General features: G+C 41.5%; 2 protein-coding genes across 3 annotated transcripts in view; one reads left to right on the top strand and one right to left on the bottom strand.

Annotated features, from left to right (window-relative positions):
- Nucleotides 1-435: 435 nt before the first annotated feature.
- timm9 (translocase of inner mitochondrial membrane 9 homolog) lies at nucleotides 436-7,176 on the bottom strand. Of its 2 annotated transcripts, none has more exons than XM_014194720.3 (4): nucleotides 7,118-7,176; nucleotides 6,624-6,685; nucleotides 2,147-2,242; nucleotides 436-950 (listed from the first exon to the last, which is right to left on the bottom strand). In XM_014194720.3, the coding sequence occupies exons 2-4, from the start codon at nucleotides 6,660-6,662 to the stop codon at nucleotides 819-821; spliced, it is 267 nt and encodes an 88-aa protein (XP_014050195.1). In that variant the 5' UTR covers nucleotides 6,663-6,685; nucleotides 7,118-7,176; the 3' UTR covers nucleotides 436-818. The 2 variants fall into 2 exon arrangements, with proteins under 2 accessions (XP_014050195.1, XP_014050203.1); XM_014194728.2 differs by having other exon boundaries at nucleotides 7,039-7,140.
- A 205-nt stretch (nucleotides 7,177-7,381) lies between these two features.
- kiaa0586 (KIAA0586 ortholog) overlaps nucleotides 7,382-15,168 on the top strand; it is a 115,705-nt gene continuing 107,918 nt past the window's right edge. The window contains exons 1-8 of the mRNA XM_082974267.1: nucleotides 7,382-8,404; nucleotides 8,527-8,585; nucleotides 8,696-8,759; nucleotides 9,732-9,801; nucleotides 9,954-10,116; nucleotides 10,299-10,475; nucleotides 10,788-10,974; nucleotides 12,255-12,437. Of these exons, the coding sequence (XP_082830393.1) occupies nucleotides 8,056-8,404; nucleotides 8,527-8,585; nucleotides 8,696-8,759; nucleotides 9,732-9,801; nucleotides 9,954-10,116; nucleotides 10,299-10,475; nucleotides 10,788-10,974; nucleotides 12,255-12,437 (1,252 nt within the window). The 5' untranslated portion in view covers nucleotides 7,382-8,055. The remainder of the gene's footprint in view (nucleotides 8,405-8,526; nucleotides 8,586-8,695; nucleotides 8,760-9,731; nucleotides 9,802-9,953; nucleotides 10,117-10,298; nucleotides 10,476-10,787; nucleotides 10,975-12,254; nucleotides 12,438-15,168) is intronic.

Raw genomic sequence — 15,168 nt, forward strand, 5'->3', positions numbered from 1 at the left:
CCCACTAGTGATTGGTCAACATATCAGAATTGGGCTGCCTGGGTAAATGCTAAGTGGAGTGACTGGAAGCAGCCCTCAATTGTGGTATATTGGCCATAAACCACAAACCCCTGAGGTGCCTTAATTATATTAAACTGGTTACCAACATAAATAGAACAGTAAGGTTGAGTCATACCTATGGTATATTGTCTGATACACAACAAATGCTGTGTAAACCAATCAGCATCCAGAACCTAAACTACCCAGTTTATAATCTTCAACCTCTGGTTATGCATCTCTAGGCCAATGACCTTCAAGTGAGGACAGTTGTCATTGAGCGGTTCCTCATTATTACCATCTTGGCTGCAGTGACAATCCATTACCAACAGAAGGCAGCGATGTCAAGTGTTTAGAGGTCAAACAACAGGACATTATACAATGGGCAATTTAGCAGTATGCCAATGTACAATTTAGTTTAATGAATGGTGCAGAAACATTTCAGAGAACAAATGGGCATTATCATAGGATAAAGGAGACAAACTAATACCCAGGATTGTCATTACCTTATTCAACAATCAGACTTTCACTATAATAAAACCAAAGGTAGCTACTTTATATTTTTATCTCATGTTCTCCCTGGATCGCAACTCAACATGATCTCATACATCATGATCAGGCTTTTCTGGATAAAAGTGTCCAAGCAGTCATCAGCCCCAGCCTAACAAGTAGTGGAGGTAGACAAGGACAGATTTGTGGCTGGTGTTAGCCATCCACTGATTCACATTGAGTTGGGACCAGACTGGAGGGGCGACTCCTGGCGTGTAAAGGGCAGAAAGTCTCTACCGTGGTCCCATTAAGCCTGCTTTCTGAGCCAGGGCTTCGTTCTGCTGGATGTGGTACTCCTGGAAGCGCATGGAGATGCGCTGGGTCATCTTTAGGTACTTCTGAAGGCAGCTCTCCGAGCAGGTGGACTGAGGTGGAAACAATGACACTATCACATATCCAGATAATCACACCTCTACAAATATTGCTTCTACTCTAAAGAAGCTAACCTGGTACAATGTGAAATTTGACAACATACAGGAACATTCAGTGACAACATTTTGTTGAAAAGCAATGGTGCCACATTGTGTCCTATTTTAGCCATTACTTAACATTGTCCCCAGGCTCGATTGCTAGAGAGAACCTTCTGATGGATGAGATTACCCACTACAGCTTCGATCGACGAGACAGGATTTGGAAGTATGGCCTCGAGACTGCCTACTACTCAGTAATAAGTATGAGGTCGTGTTCCCCTGCTCAGATCTTGCATGCAACAACCAATTGTTGTGTGCCACGTCAGACTGTGCCGTCGGGCACCAGGATCATGTTTGAATGGCTTTCAAGATATCATGAAAACGTGGTAATTTAAGATATGTAAAATTATATTATTTTTTGTGGATTCATTTACTTATACCCAATGCCTTCTGTGATGGTTTACAAAAAAGAAAACAATCATGAAAAGCTTCAGGTAAAAGTAAATTAATCCACAAATACAATTTGACATATCTTAAACGGCCCATGTTTTCATGGATTTGATTAAATAATTTTGAATGCCATTCAAAATCACCTTGGGACATGATCCAGAAAGTTTGCTAACAGAATGACGGCACAAACATCAAACTGTCATTCTGTTAGCATTCTGTTTTATATGCACTCTTCTAGTAAATGTGTTTTTGTACAATTTTCTTTGGAATTTGTTTTAAAAAGTAGTCATTGTGCATAGAGTTGTATGGTTTGTTTAACTTTGCAATCATTGGTTTTTGTTTGACATACATTTTAAAGAAAATAAATATATCGGAGTGTCAGCATCATTCTGCTACCGTGGAATTGCCCTATACATATGGATGTTGCTGAAGCATGCTAGGCCTTACGTAAAATACCTATCCAGGCGTATCAGCTAACCAAATCTTATTGTTATAGCAATCTGGTGTCCGACTGCACAGTCGATGACATGGTACGCAACCATTGGTTGATGCATGCAACGTCTGAGCAGGGGAACGCGACTAATGCGGTTAGCTGATACATAAAATACCTATCCAGGCGTTATAAGATCGGACATGCGTCAGCAACGTCTGAGCGGAGGAACATGACCTGAGTCTTGAAGACATGAAGGAAATCAACCTACCTCCTCTGACTTTACTTCTCTTGTGGTAAAATCCTTCACACAGTCCATGAAGCAGTTCTCGGTGAGTTTGTTGTAGGTGCCAAGAAATTCTTTAAACTGTGAACACATACATATTAAAACAGATAAAAATACACCTTATGGAACAGCGGGGACTGTGAAAAGAGAGAGACACACACGATAACATAATCATTATACACACACACCACAGGAGGTTGGTGGCACCTTAATTGGGGAGGACAGGCTCGTGGTAATGGCTGGAGCGGAATAAGTGGAATGGTGTCAAATACATGGTTTTCATGTGTTTAATGCCATCCGATCTGTTCCGACTATTATTATGTGCCGTCCTCCCCTAAGCAGCCTCCACTGACACACACGTACACATGGATTTTGTGTTGTAGATATGTGGTAATAGTAGCCTTGGCTTCAATACAAAACCTAGGAGGCTGTTAGGCCTCACCCCCTTCCATAGACATAAACTCAGCAACAAAAGAAACATCCCCTTTTCAAGACCCTGTCTTTCAAAGATAATTCATAAAAATCCAAATAACTTCACAGATCTTCATTGTAAAGGGTTTAAACACTGTTTCCCATGCTTGTTCAATGAACCATAAACAATTAATGAACATGCACCTGTGGAAGTCGTTAAGACACTAACAGCTTATAGACAGTAGGCAATTAAGGTCACAGTTATGAAAACTTAGGACACTAAAGAGGCCTTTCTACTGACTATGAAAAATTCCAAAAGAAAATTGCCCAGGGTCCCTGCTCATCTGCATGAACGTGCCTTAGGCATGCTGCAAGGAGGCATGAGGACTGCAGATGTGGCCAGGGCAATAAATTGCAATGTCCGTACTGTGAGACGCCTAAGACAGTGCTACAGGGAGACAGAACGGACAGCTGATCGTCCTCGCAGTGGCAGACCATGTGTAACAACACCTGCACAGGATCGGTACATCCGAACATCACACCTGTGGGACAGGTACAGGATGGCAACAACAACTGCCTGAGTTACACCAGGAACGCACAATCCCTCCATCAGTGCTCAGGCTGTCCGCAATAGGCTGAGAGAGGCTGAACTGAGGCCTTGTGGACCTGTTGTAAGGCAGGTCCTCACCAGACATCATCGGAAACAACGTCGCCTATGGGCACAAACACACCGTCGCTGGACCAGACAGGACTGGCAAAAAGTGCTCTTCACTTCACGGATTCGCATTTATTGTCGAAGGAATGAGCGTTACACTGAGGCCTGTACTCTGGAGCGGGATCGATTTGGAGGTGGAGGGTCCGTCATGGTCTGGGGCGGTGTGTCACAGCATCAACGGACTGAGCTTGTTGTCATTGCAGGCATTCTCAACGCTGTGCGTTAAAGGGAAGACATACTCCTCCCTCATGTGGTACCCTTCCTGCAGGCTCATCCTGACATGACCCTCCAGCCATACTGCTCGTTCTGTGTGTGATTTCCTGCAAGACAGGAAGGTCAGTGTTCTGCCATGGCCAGCGAAGAGCCCGGATCTTAATCCCATTGAGAACGTCTGGGACCTGTTGGATCGGAGGGTGAGGGCTAGGGCCATTCCCCCCAGAAATGTCCGGGAACTTGCAGGTGCCTTGGTGGAAGAGTGGGGTAACATCTCACAGCAAGAACTGGCAAATCTGGTGCAGTCCATGAGGAGGAGATGCACTGCAATACTTAATGCAGCTGGTGGCCACACCAGATACTGACTGTTACTTTTGATTTTGACCCCCCCCCTTTGTTCAGGGAAACATTATTCCATTTCTGTTAGTCACAAGTCTGTGGAACTTGTTCAGTTTGTCTCATTTGTTAAATCTTGTTATGTTCATACAAATATTTACACATGTAAAGTTTACTGAAAATAAATGCAGTTTACAGTGAGGACGTTTCTTTTTTTGCTGAGTTTCCATGGTAATTATGACCACTTCCGGAGGACGTCCTCCAACCAATCAAAGCTTTTGCAGTATGAACTGACATGTTGTCCATCCAATCATAGATATATGGTCAGACAATGAACCTAGTGTGTTGTATTGGGATTGTCCCACAGAGCATTATAGGGGTTCTATGTGTTGAGAAGCTTGGTAACATTGTTGGATAGAGACAGGTGAGCATTTTTGGGACATTATTCAATTCAAATTAGTTTTTTTTTAAATGACAGGAGATGGAGGAGGTATATTCTAATTTTTTTTTGGGGGGGGGGGGTTAGAACTTTATTTTTGTGTCCAGTTAGTGCAATTTATTTACATTTGCCTTGCTAACTTCAGTAGCTAGCTAGCTACCAGCGCGAGTGTGCAGTTTTCTCCGCCCGAACGGTAGAATGGCCAATGCTGCTGAAAATGTTGTGGACTTTTTGTTGAAGAACCCGTTTCATTCTCTGGGGTACACGGATAAGGTGCAAATTAAAAGCGAGGGTCGACCTCTGCCTGAGATCAGTTTCATGACTGATGAAAAGGTGAGGGCGGTCAATACCAACTGGTATCAAATGTATAGCTGGTTAACAGGGAGCCTATCATCAAGCCGCCTGTAATTGCACGTTACGATGCTTTACATCTTTTCTGGGATGTCGAAAAAAATTCTGAATGACTTGATAGCTTCCATCGCATCATCCATTAAACGTTAGATTAGAGAGGTTGACGCAGCACATTTTTTCACGTGCGCTCAAGTAGGCTTTGCACTTTCCTCCGGTATCTATTTAGCAAAGATGATAACACAATCACACACAAAAAAAAAGACAAATGTTGCAGCAGCCTAGGCTACACCCAATCTGACATGTTGTATGGGATGAAAACGAGACTATTTTTCCATCTGATCGACTGTAGGCTACTAATTTTGTGTTAGCCTTCCCTGTAGCTCAGTTGGTAGAGCATGGTGTTTGCAACACCAGGGTTGTGGGTTCGATTCCCACGGGGGGCCAGCACAGAAAAAAAATGTATGAAATGTATGCATTCACTACTGTAAGTCGCTCTGGATAAGAGCGTCTGCTAAATGACTAAAATGTAAAAATGTAATAAGAGCTTCTGCATACAGCCTATGCACCCTGTCCATCTGGTCAGGGTAACTAAATGGTAACGTTATGTATTTATAGTCCATTTGTGTATCAGGAGAAAATGTGAATGTGATCAAATGTTGATTATTTTCAAAATTGGGCTGGCTAGGCTGCCTATACGTTTTTAATCCCAAATTATTACCTGGAATGAATCAATCAACATAATAGTGATGGCAGATGTGAATCATTTAAAAAAAAATCAAGGCCTACAGTTGCATAGGCCTGCATGATGCAAACATGCATAAAGAAAGCTCAGCCCTTTGAGTTCTATTGTCTATGTGTCTGGGTAGAGGAAATCCCTCTCCAAATCTAGTCGAAATATAATTTATATGAACAAATACAAGGTAGCTGCAGTTTGAGAGTGTTTTCATCCCCCCCGGGCCAGGATTTTTTTTTTTTTCAGGAGTTAAGCCATGTGACTTGATTCTGAAAAACTGGTCCCTTAATAGTCCATATAAAACCTTTTTAGTACTGATTAATCAGTCATACCTTATAGGGTCCAGAGTTTTCCTAGTTAGGTTAACATAAGGAAAAACTCCAGGCCCCAGGGGGTAAAAATTGCCCCACCGCTCTGGGACCTATGGTGCCACCAGTCTGCTTGCAATTGTCAGTTATCGTCAGGTATGTGGATGATCAGATCTTTATTCAGGAATGTTTCTTGGGCTACTTTGATGTGTCAAGTGGGCAGGATGCACAGTCTGTGTTTGACTTTATGAATTTTGAGATGTCTGAGTTTAACTTCATAGAGAAACTCGTCATCCATACCTACGATGGCGCAGCTGTAATAAAATGGATCTGCTATTTGTATTTACAGCTAAGTCCCCTCCTGTTCCCTGATTAAGAGGTGATGACTACTCCACTCCACTACCATTGTCAACTTTCTCCTGACATGAACGGAAGCCACAGCGTCTCATGTGCCCGATCATCCACTGGCACATTGAATGTTTCCCTTCCAAGCACTGTGAGAACCCCTATCAATTTTCTCTCATGACCGTATGTAGTCAATCCCTTACACAATCACATTATTACACATCAACGATTTTACTCCTTGCTTGGACTAACTCATTCTTATCTTGTTTGTCTAACTGTGTAGTGTCTTATTGTTTTTTGTCTTCCGAGTAAAATCCTGTCATGCACTGGTCAAGCCTCAGAACACCTCAACTCATGCCTCCTACCCTCATTCAATCACTGCTGTGATCCCTTTCCAACACTTTAAGTAGCCCTCTCATTCCCCTTCCCCATAATATTGTACTATAAATGTGTTTATTAAATGCTTTAGGTTAAAATAATTAGTCTTTGATGACTTTGAAACACACTTTGTGGTCTCCGTGCGTTCCGCCCTATACAGTGAGTCTCCCATCCTCCTCATTTTTTCAAGTCACCAGCCTCCACTGGGGTGAGAGTATCCTCAATTTACATACCTGTTTAACCTGGTCCGCTTCTGTTACCTGGATAGCCATGGTGGTTCAAATCGACGAGATTTCTGTTGGATTAAAGTTACACCCATGAATGTAATTGATTTAATGACAGCCCTATCCATTGTTATGTAGCTATGATGTCCGTTCACTAGCTATAACTAGCTAGGCATAGGGAGTACTGAATTACCAAGATAGCTACAGAGTATTCGTTGATTAGCTATATATGACACCTGACCACGCATTCATAACTGACCATTTCCATAGCTACCTACTACATAGTTTAAGCCTTTTTGTGTTAGCTAGCTAGCTAGCAAGCGCAGTGTACAGCTAACGTTAAAAGTTCCCTAGCTGATTTGGTAAGGTTCACAAGCTAACTATATAGCGCAGGACAAGTGAAGCATTTGAAGACATTACATACATTTTGATATCAAGTTGTGTGCATAAAATGCATGATAAATCACATTTTCTTTAACACAGCAAAGAAGTCATTCACCCACCCAGATTCCGAAGGACATGTGACGTTATGAAAAGGGGACTGCAGTGGCTGCGGCACCAACAGTTTCGAGAGGCTTGAAAGGCCAGATATTGGAAATTAAAAATTGTTTTTAAAACAAATATTTCTAGGATAGTATTATATATTGTATACGTTCGTATGGATATGTATGGAACTCAAAATCAAAAAGTAAATTCTCGAAAATAATAACCGAAATGTCAAATTAGGATGAATTTTGTGTCACAACATAAACACTCCGGTGTAACACGAGGTAATTAAAATATTCCGGACCTCATTATCCAGTTGTTCGCTAGCCCTCCTTTTATCTAATATAAATAATGATCAACAACATACGTTTAATTATTTAAGATTGTATTAATATATGTTCTCTTTGGATTAATGTTTCCTCATCCATGGAGTCCCTATCATGCCCAGCAGATGATGGCGATATTTCTCGCGGAGAGAGGATGGTCCTTGGCCGGAAGTTATTGTTGTCAGCAACAGTTGCTGTGTTTTCATATTTTCCATCGTTAGCTAGCAGTTGGGAAGCTATTATGTATTGTTCGATTCTGACCTCGGGTTGCAACGAATTCAGTTTGTTCAAAATTACATAGGTCTAGCTAGCTACTTTCTGCTGAGTTTTGTCGCGTTGTGCTTTCAACTTTTTAGAGGTGTTAGCCAGCTAACGTCAGTAGCTAGCTACTGTTAGCATAAAGTCGTCATTAAACAAGCGTGAAGCGGGATATTTAAATGTTCGACTTCCTAAGGAGAATTGCGACATTGGTTGTTTTATTTATCTATATCAACTCCCACGGTTAGTAACAACTATGTTATGTGTAATGCCTGATCGGGTCTGGTGTTGAGCATACTATCTATCATACAATCTACTCTACTACAGTGCTCGCTACTAGATAATCAACTGAACGTCAGAGTCGATTAGATATGGCTCATACTCTTCTGAGCCGATCAAATGAACTTCTGAACTTTGCAAGGAATATAAACCTTGACGAATCCAATTCAAGTTCTGACGCTGGAGATGTCTTGATTCGTGCAACTAAGATTCACTTTCCTGAGCAGAGCTATGAAGGGCAGAGGGATTTGGGGTCGTTGTCCACCATATCTAATAAAACAGACAATGTAAAGATAACAGTGAAGAAGTTGCGTGATGTTGCCCAGCCCTCTCTTCTTGACGAGCCACCAAAGATCGAAAAGCAAAGACAAGCAAGGAAACAAGAGCACAGGCATGTGCCTCCTGCCCTGCAAGCAAACCTGCCATCAGTTTCACCCTCTGGTAGGCTAAGTAAACCCACACTCGTTATAAGGCCAGTGAAAATGTTATACTGTATTGCAGTTGTATATGCCATTGATTTCAGTCTGACCAACATTTTTCTCTTCCCATGTTGTCTTTTCCAGAGGGAACGAAAGCACGCAGAAAGAGTCCCATAAAAAGTGTCCCACAAATAGAGTCCCAAGTAAGATGTCTTCTAGCTTTTTTTTTCCTGAGAAGTGTGTGCCTCACAAGTATGTCACCCATACAAATATAATACATTTTAAACTGGTGTCATTTAAATTCCAATTTCAGGTTCCTAGTATAGATGGAAAAGAAACAGCGACCTCTGTTCAAACTAAGGGCAGTGAGGACAAAGGTAAGTGTCCTTGGGCTAAACCTCTGATGTACTGGACAGTATGCTGTCATTGATTATCTACTGGCTACTTCATATACAGTGAGCTCCAAAAGTATTGGGTCAGTGATTTTGTTGTTTTGGTTCTGTACTCCAGCACTTTGGATTTGAAACAATACAATGACTGAGATTAAAGTGCAGACTGTCATCTTTAATTTGAGAGTATTTGGAGTTACTTTGATTCAAAATAAGAATAGACTATGTTTCTAAACACTTCTACATTAATGGAGATGCTACTATGATTACCGATAACCCGGAATGAATCGTGAATAATGATGAGTGCGAAAGTTACAGAGATATAAGTATCATACCGCCCCCCCAAAATTGCTAACCTCCCCTGTTATTGTAATAGTGAGAGGTTAGCATGTCTTGGGGCTATGATATTTGTGCGTTTAACTTTCACACTCATCATTATTCAGGATTATCTGTAATCATGGTAGCATCCACATTCTATTATGTTATATTCTTGTTTACAATAAAAAATAACTCCAAATACCATTAATTTCTATTGGGCACAAAATAATCTGAAACACAACCAATACAAAAAGCAAATGCATCCAACAAGTTTGTGGAGTCACAAGCTTGATGTAATAATTGTGTGCTAGGAATATGGGACTTAAATACTAAACTTTTGATTACTTTAATACACATTAATGATTTTTTCCCCAATACTTTTGGTCCCCTAAAATGCGGTGACTATGTACAAAAAGTGCTGTAATTTCTAAATGGTTCACCCAATATGGATGAAAATACCCTCAAATTAAAGCTGACAGTCTGCACTTTAACCTCATAGTAATTGTATCATTTCAAATTCAAATCATTTCAAAGTGCTGGACTACAGAGGTAAACACCAACAACATTGTCACTGTCCCAATACTTTGGGAGTTCACCCTATGCCATTTTGTATCATAACCCCACTCTTGGGTTGTCCCTTAGACCATGATCTGCTAATATCCCGATATGCTGCTGGTGGCAAAGGGGCACTCTTGGCAGCTCTAAGACAGAGGTAAGCATGGCACAAAGCTGTGGGATGATTTTCACTTTTTACATGCCAGATGTATTTGTGTTTGTAATGTTTGTCTACATTGCAACACAGTTGTACATCCCAAATCTTTAGGTTGTAGTCATCATGACTCCATTCGATACTGTTTTCCTCAGGTCCCAGACTGCCCCCTTGAGGCGAGAGGTGAAGGTGCAGTTACTGGACCAGGGGCCACCATCGAGCCATGAGCCCCAGCCTGTTTCTGGCCTCTCAGGGGATACGGGAGCTGCCTCCACTGCAGCCGTGGTCACAGCTGCTGCCACAGCACCACTCATCAAGGTATTGTTGTAGCAGAGCAGTTGTGTGTTATTTTTTTCTATGTCCTTCTGAGATTATGATGCCATCTGAGAAAGCTTTTGTAAGTCCAAACCCCCCAAAGTCTACCTAAAATGCTTAGTGGACTGAATATGGATGCAAAATGGTTTGTTTCTCAGAGTGACATGGAGGCGTGTGTTTCCCAGGTGTGGGAGGGGCTACAGAGGCTGCTGGAGTCAGACAGGTACCCAGGCAGGGCTCAGGAGGCCAGAGAGGACAGAGCATCAGAGAGGGTGACCCAGCTGGAGGAGCAGCTCAACACCGTGACCCAGCAGAGACTGCAGCACCTGGAGTGGATCCAGAGCCAACAGATGGAGCTGCAGGTACTGTAGGGAAGGAGGAGCGCTGAGCCTTCACTCGAGTGCTCCAGATAGTAATATTTTCCTCAATAAGTTGCTGTCATTCTAATTGTTGCATGAAGTTATGTAAAAGTATATTTATGTAGACCCCTAAAGTTGTACACATCTTTATACAGTCCCAGAGTCTGAGTATGTCTGCAATGTTTCAAGCAGTGTGGTGTTCGGTGTACTTCTTTTTCTATTGCGTCTTTCATCACCGCTATACTCAACCCTTTTTACTTTTAGTCATTCAATAATAGTTCTGACCACTTCATCCATGCCCTCTCATCCTCTCAGAACCGTCTCCTAGGTTCTGCTCTGAGTGTAGTGACTGGCCACGCCTCTGTGCCCTCAACCTCCATGCTGAACACTGGCCCTGCTGCCACTGTCCATCCAGACCCTCGGCTTCCTCAGGACCTTCCCGGTCACGTTCATATTACCCACCTTGATGCTGCAGACTCTTCCCCTGCTGTTCCAGCCACAGGTAGGGTGCTACGTTTCCTGAGTCAGTTGCCTCATTGAAACAAATGATGAGAATGGCATTAGGATCTGTCGTCAGAAAGTATTCACACCCCTTTACTTTTTTTCACATTTTGTAGTGTTGTAGCCTGAATTGAAAATGTATTAAATGTAAAAAATAAAATAAATAAAAAAATTGTAACAAATGAAGGACAAATGAAAAGTTTCAATGTCTTGAGTTCAATAAGTGTTCTACCCCTTTTTTTTATGGCAAGCCTAAATAAGTTTGAGTAAACATTTTCTTCATAGGTTGCATGGACTCACTCTGTGTGCAATAATAGTGTGACTACCTCATCTCTGTACCCCACACGTACAATTGTCTGTAAGGTCTCTCAGTCGAGCAGTGAATTTCATTTTCATTTGCAAAAATGGAATCATGTGGTAACAAGGACAGATTTCCACCGGTCTAATGTCCATTGCTTGTGTTTCTTGGCCCAAGCATGTCTCTTTTTGTTATTGAGGTCCTTTAGCAGTGATTTCTTTGCACCAATTCGATCATGAAGGCCTGATTCACACAGTCTTCTCTGAACAGTTGATGTTGAGATGTGTCTGTTACTTGAACTCTGAAGCATTTATTTGCACTGCAATTTCTGAGGCTGGTAACTCTAATGAACTTATCCTGCTGCAGCAGAGGTAACTCTGGGTCTTCCTTTCCTGTGGCGGTCCTCATGAGAGCCAGTTTCATCATAGCGCTCGATGGTTTTTGCGACTGCACTTGAAGAAACGTTCAAAGTTCTTAATTTTTGCTTTGACTGACCCTCATGTCTTTTGTTTCTCTTTGCTTATTTGAGCTGTTCTTGCCATAATATGGACTTGGTCTTTTACCAAATAGGGCTATCTTCTGTATACCACCCCTACCTTGTCACAACACAACTAATTGGCTCAAACGTATTAAGAAGGAAAGAAATTCCACAATTGCACTTTTAACAAGGCACACCTGTTAATTGAAATGCATTCCAGGTGACTACCTCATGAAGCTGGTTGAGAGAATGCCAAGAGTGTGCAAAACTGTCATCAAGGCAAAGGGTGGCTACTTTGAAGAATCTAAAATATATTTAGATCTGTTTAACACTTTTTTTTTTTGTTGGTTAGTACATGATTCCATATGTGCTATTTCATAGTTTTGATGTCTTCACTATTATTCTACAATGTAAAAATAAAGAAAAACCCTTGAATGAGTAGGTGTGTCCAAACTTTTAACTGGTACTGTATGTCATCTGCTTTGTGTCTCCTCTTCTTCTGAAGCATCTCCAGACCCATCTAGCCAGCAGAGGGGAGGAGGGGGTAAGAGCCCTCTGGAGACCCCAGCTCCTCGCAGGGTCATCCCAAAGCCTACGCGCTGGAACACCACCAACGTCCGGACCACACAGAACGCTACACAGCAGCACAGCTACAGGACACAGAAAACACCTCGCACAGCACCGCAAGGTTAGTCATCAGTCTAGGCATCTGTTAATTCATGGGCTGTCTGAAATGGCACCCTATTCCCCATATAGTGCACTTCTTTTGAGCAGAGCCTTATGGGTCCTGGTCAAAAGTAGTGCACTATCTGGGGAATAGGATGCCATTTTGGATGTACCCATGGGTTTCTCTGGATTTCTTGTCAGATGCAAGTCCTTTATATTTTCACCTCTTGGGGGCAGTAGCGTCACTCCGACCTTCTGGCTCTTTAGGAAGCACAGGCTTCTGCAGGAGATTTGAAAAAGGCCGTGTTTATTCCAAAAATCTGAAAACAGGGTTTAATCATAGGCTTTAATGTCACTGTGTTTTTTCCTGTCTTTGTTGATTTTTGTGATGGCTATTTCTCTTTGTCACCCCTTGATGAGATGGAATTAGGGCTCACCCCATTTGTCGATTGTTTGTATGATATATAGGCTGTTGGTCGACCAAGGTTTCTTTAGTCGAGCAGCAGCACATTTTATAACTTTTAAAATCATGGTGTACAAGACAACTGTCTGATTGGCGCCTGTCTGAGTGGACTGATCCATTGTGGAAGCTGTGGGGATGGCACAGTCCAGCAGTCTAAGACATGTGCTACTGAAATTGTATATGGTTATATTATGTAAGAACAATGGTGCAACACTAATACAAATTCTACTATTTTATAACAAATGCGCTTTCTCCCGCGTTGGATAGTGGTCGTTGTCCACGGTTCAGAAACGCATCAGTGCGCTATTGAATTGCCACCTTTTCCTAGACCATGTTGCCATGTGCATAATAGCAAAGTTAACCAGCATATTGGTGTTGAAAACAATGCGGCGGAGGTAGCAGCAGAATGAGGAGACTAGAAAACAACCCTTGCCTTATTGTCTAAGAAAAGTGAGGAGAGAAGAAACCCCAAGTTAATCTATAATCAACAGCCTAACTGATAAATGTGCCTGGCTTTATAAATCATCCATATATATCTACAGAAATAAGACAGATCCTGCTTCAGTGTTTGTTTAATAGCCTACTGATTCCGTGAACTGCAAGCCTCATGAAACCCACATATCGGATAAATACTTTAAAAAAAAACTTTGCTATGCTGTAATGAAGGCTTTACATTTTTGTTAGACCAGCCTCTCTGGTATTATTTATCATTTATTTAGTGTTTACACTTTTCCTAATTGACAGAAAAATTATGTTTATAATAATGATAATAACTCTATTTTTTCCTTGATCTCCTTATTGTTATTATGATCAGCATTATTATAATAAGTAATGTCATTATCATTAGTAGGCTTAGTAAAGCAGCCTTGTATAACCACCATCGAGCTTGTTTGCCTAAGAGCACCTCCTGTTTAGTCTTAACTTACTTAAGCCTATATTTTAATACTTTTATATAGGCTGCTGTATCAAAAATGTATTTGTTCATGTCATCAAACAGCATACGAGTTATTCATGATTTCAAATGCAATCAAGCGTTTTAGTTTAAAAATAACAAAGCGGCCATTGAATAGTTAGCGTAAACAATAAATATTTCTGAAAATGCATTCACAAATGAATGCAGTGTTTTCTTTTTTTGTCTTTCCATTTTGCTGTCACGTGTTACGTTGTTCAGAGTTTGTTATAACTCATTTATTGATGTGATTATGATATGCTATAGGTCAGACCCTATTGGTCACGTGCATGCGATGCTTACATGTGTCGTAAAGAGAGCAAGGGTTGAGGGAATAGGGAATGTTAACTTTTCAGTCGGTAACATAACTTTTCAGTCAGACATGGCTGTATTAGGTTGCAGCTTCAGCAACACGGACAGCGCGATACACACTGTTGATGTTCTGTGGTGGTCGCTACAGCAGTGAGGGGGGAGAGAGAGAGAGAGAGAGAGAGAACGGGAGCTAGTCAGTCACTCGCTGTCTTTTTTTCTTTCTTTTTTTTACACAGGGCAGCAAGTCAGCCTGACCCGGCACAATCAAATCAATTGTTGGTCGGACTCTTTAGTCAATTGTGTGTCTTAATTATTTCATCCAACAGTTTGCTTAAAGCATCAGACAAGCTCAGTGCATATAGTTGATTTGATTAAAACACATAGGATGTGTCTATATATGGAAAAATACACGTTTGAACATTTAAACCAGTCGATTGGTAGAAAGAACAGAGGGCTCTTGGTCGACCAATATTTTTTCCCCTCGGGGACAGCCCTAGATGGAATAAGAAAACAACTGTTACTTTCAACCTCGGTTCATTCAACAAATAACAGATGCCTTCTATTGTCCTCTGACAAGTTCTCGTTATTTACAACAAAGTCATTAATCATTTTATGTCGATGCCAACTCAACACATTTCCATTTGGTCATTTTCTACACAATACTGCAGTTAGGTCAACACTTGTTGTACTGTCAGTATCTGCATTCCAGAAAATATCTCAAATGTTACCCGCTGAATTGAAAACCTGCGCTTTGTACAACGAGCCAGACTGCACTGTGTGTTTGGAATTATTGTCTGTCAATATTAAGCATTCATTACAAGTAGACCTACGGCTGACTTATTAACATATTGTTTGGACAGGTTGTGTGATACAGTGATAAATACATGCCATACATACAGCTCATGTTTTGGCGGTCCGTCACGTCTCCGTCTTGGTTTTGTGATAATCATACTTAATCTCCCTGTGTTTGGCTCTGTTGGCCGAGCACCAAGACTACTTTGAATTATGGCAATGGCCGCTGGGCCCTGC

The sequence above is a fragment of the Salmo salar genome, chromosome 01, assembly GCF_965601325.2.
Source record: "Salmo salar chromosome 01, fSalSal1, whole genome shotgun sequence".
NCBI lineage: Eukaryota > Metazoa > Chordata > Actinopteri > Salmoniformes > Salmonidae > Salmo > Salmo salar.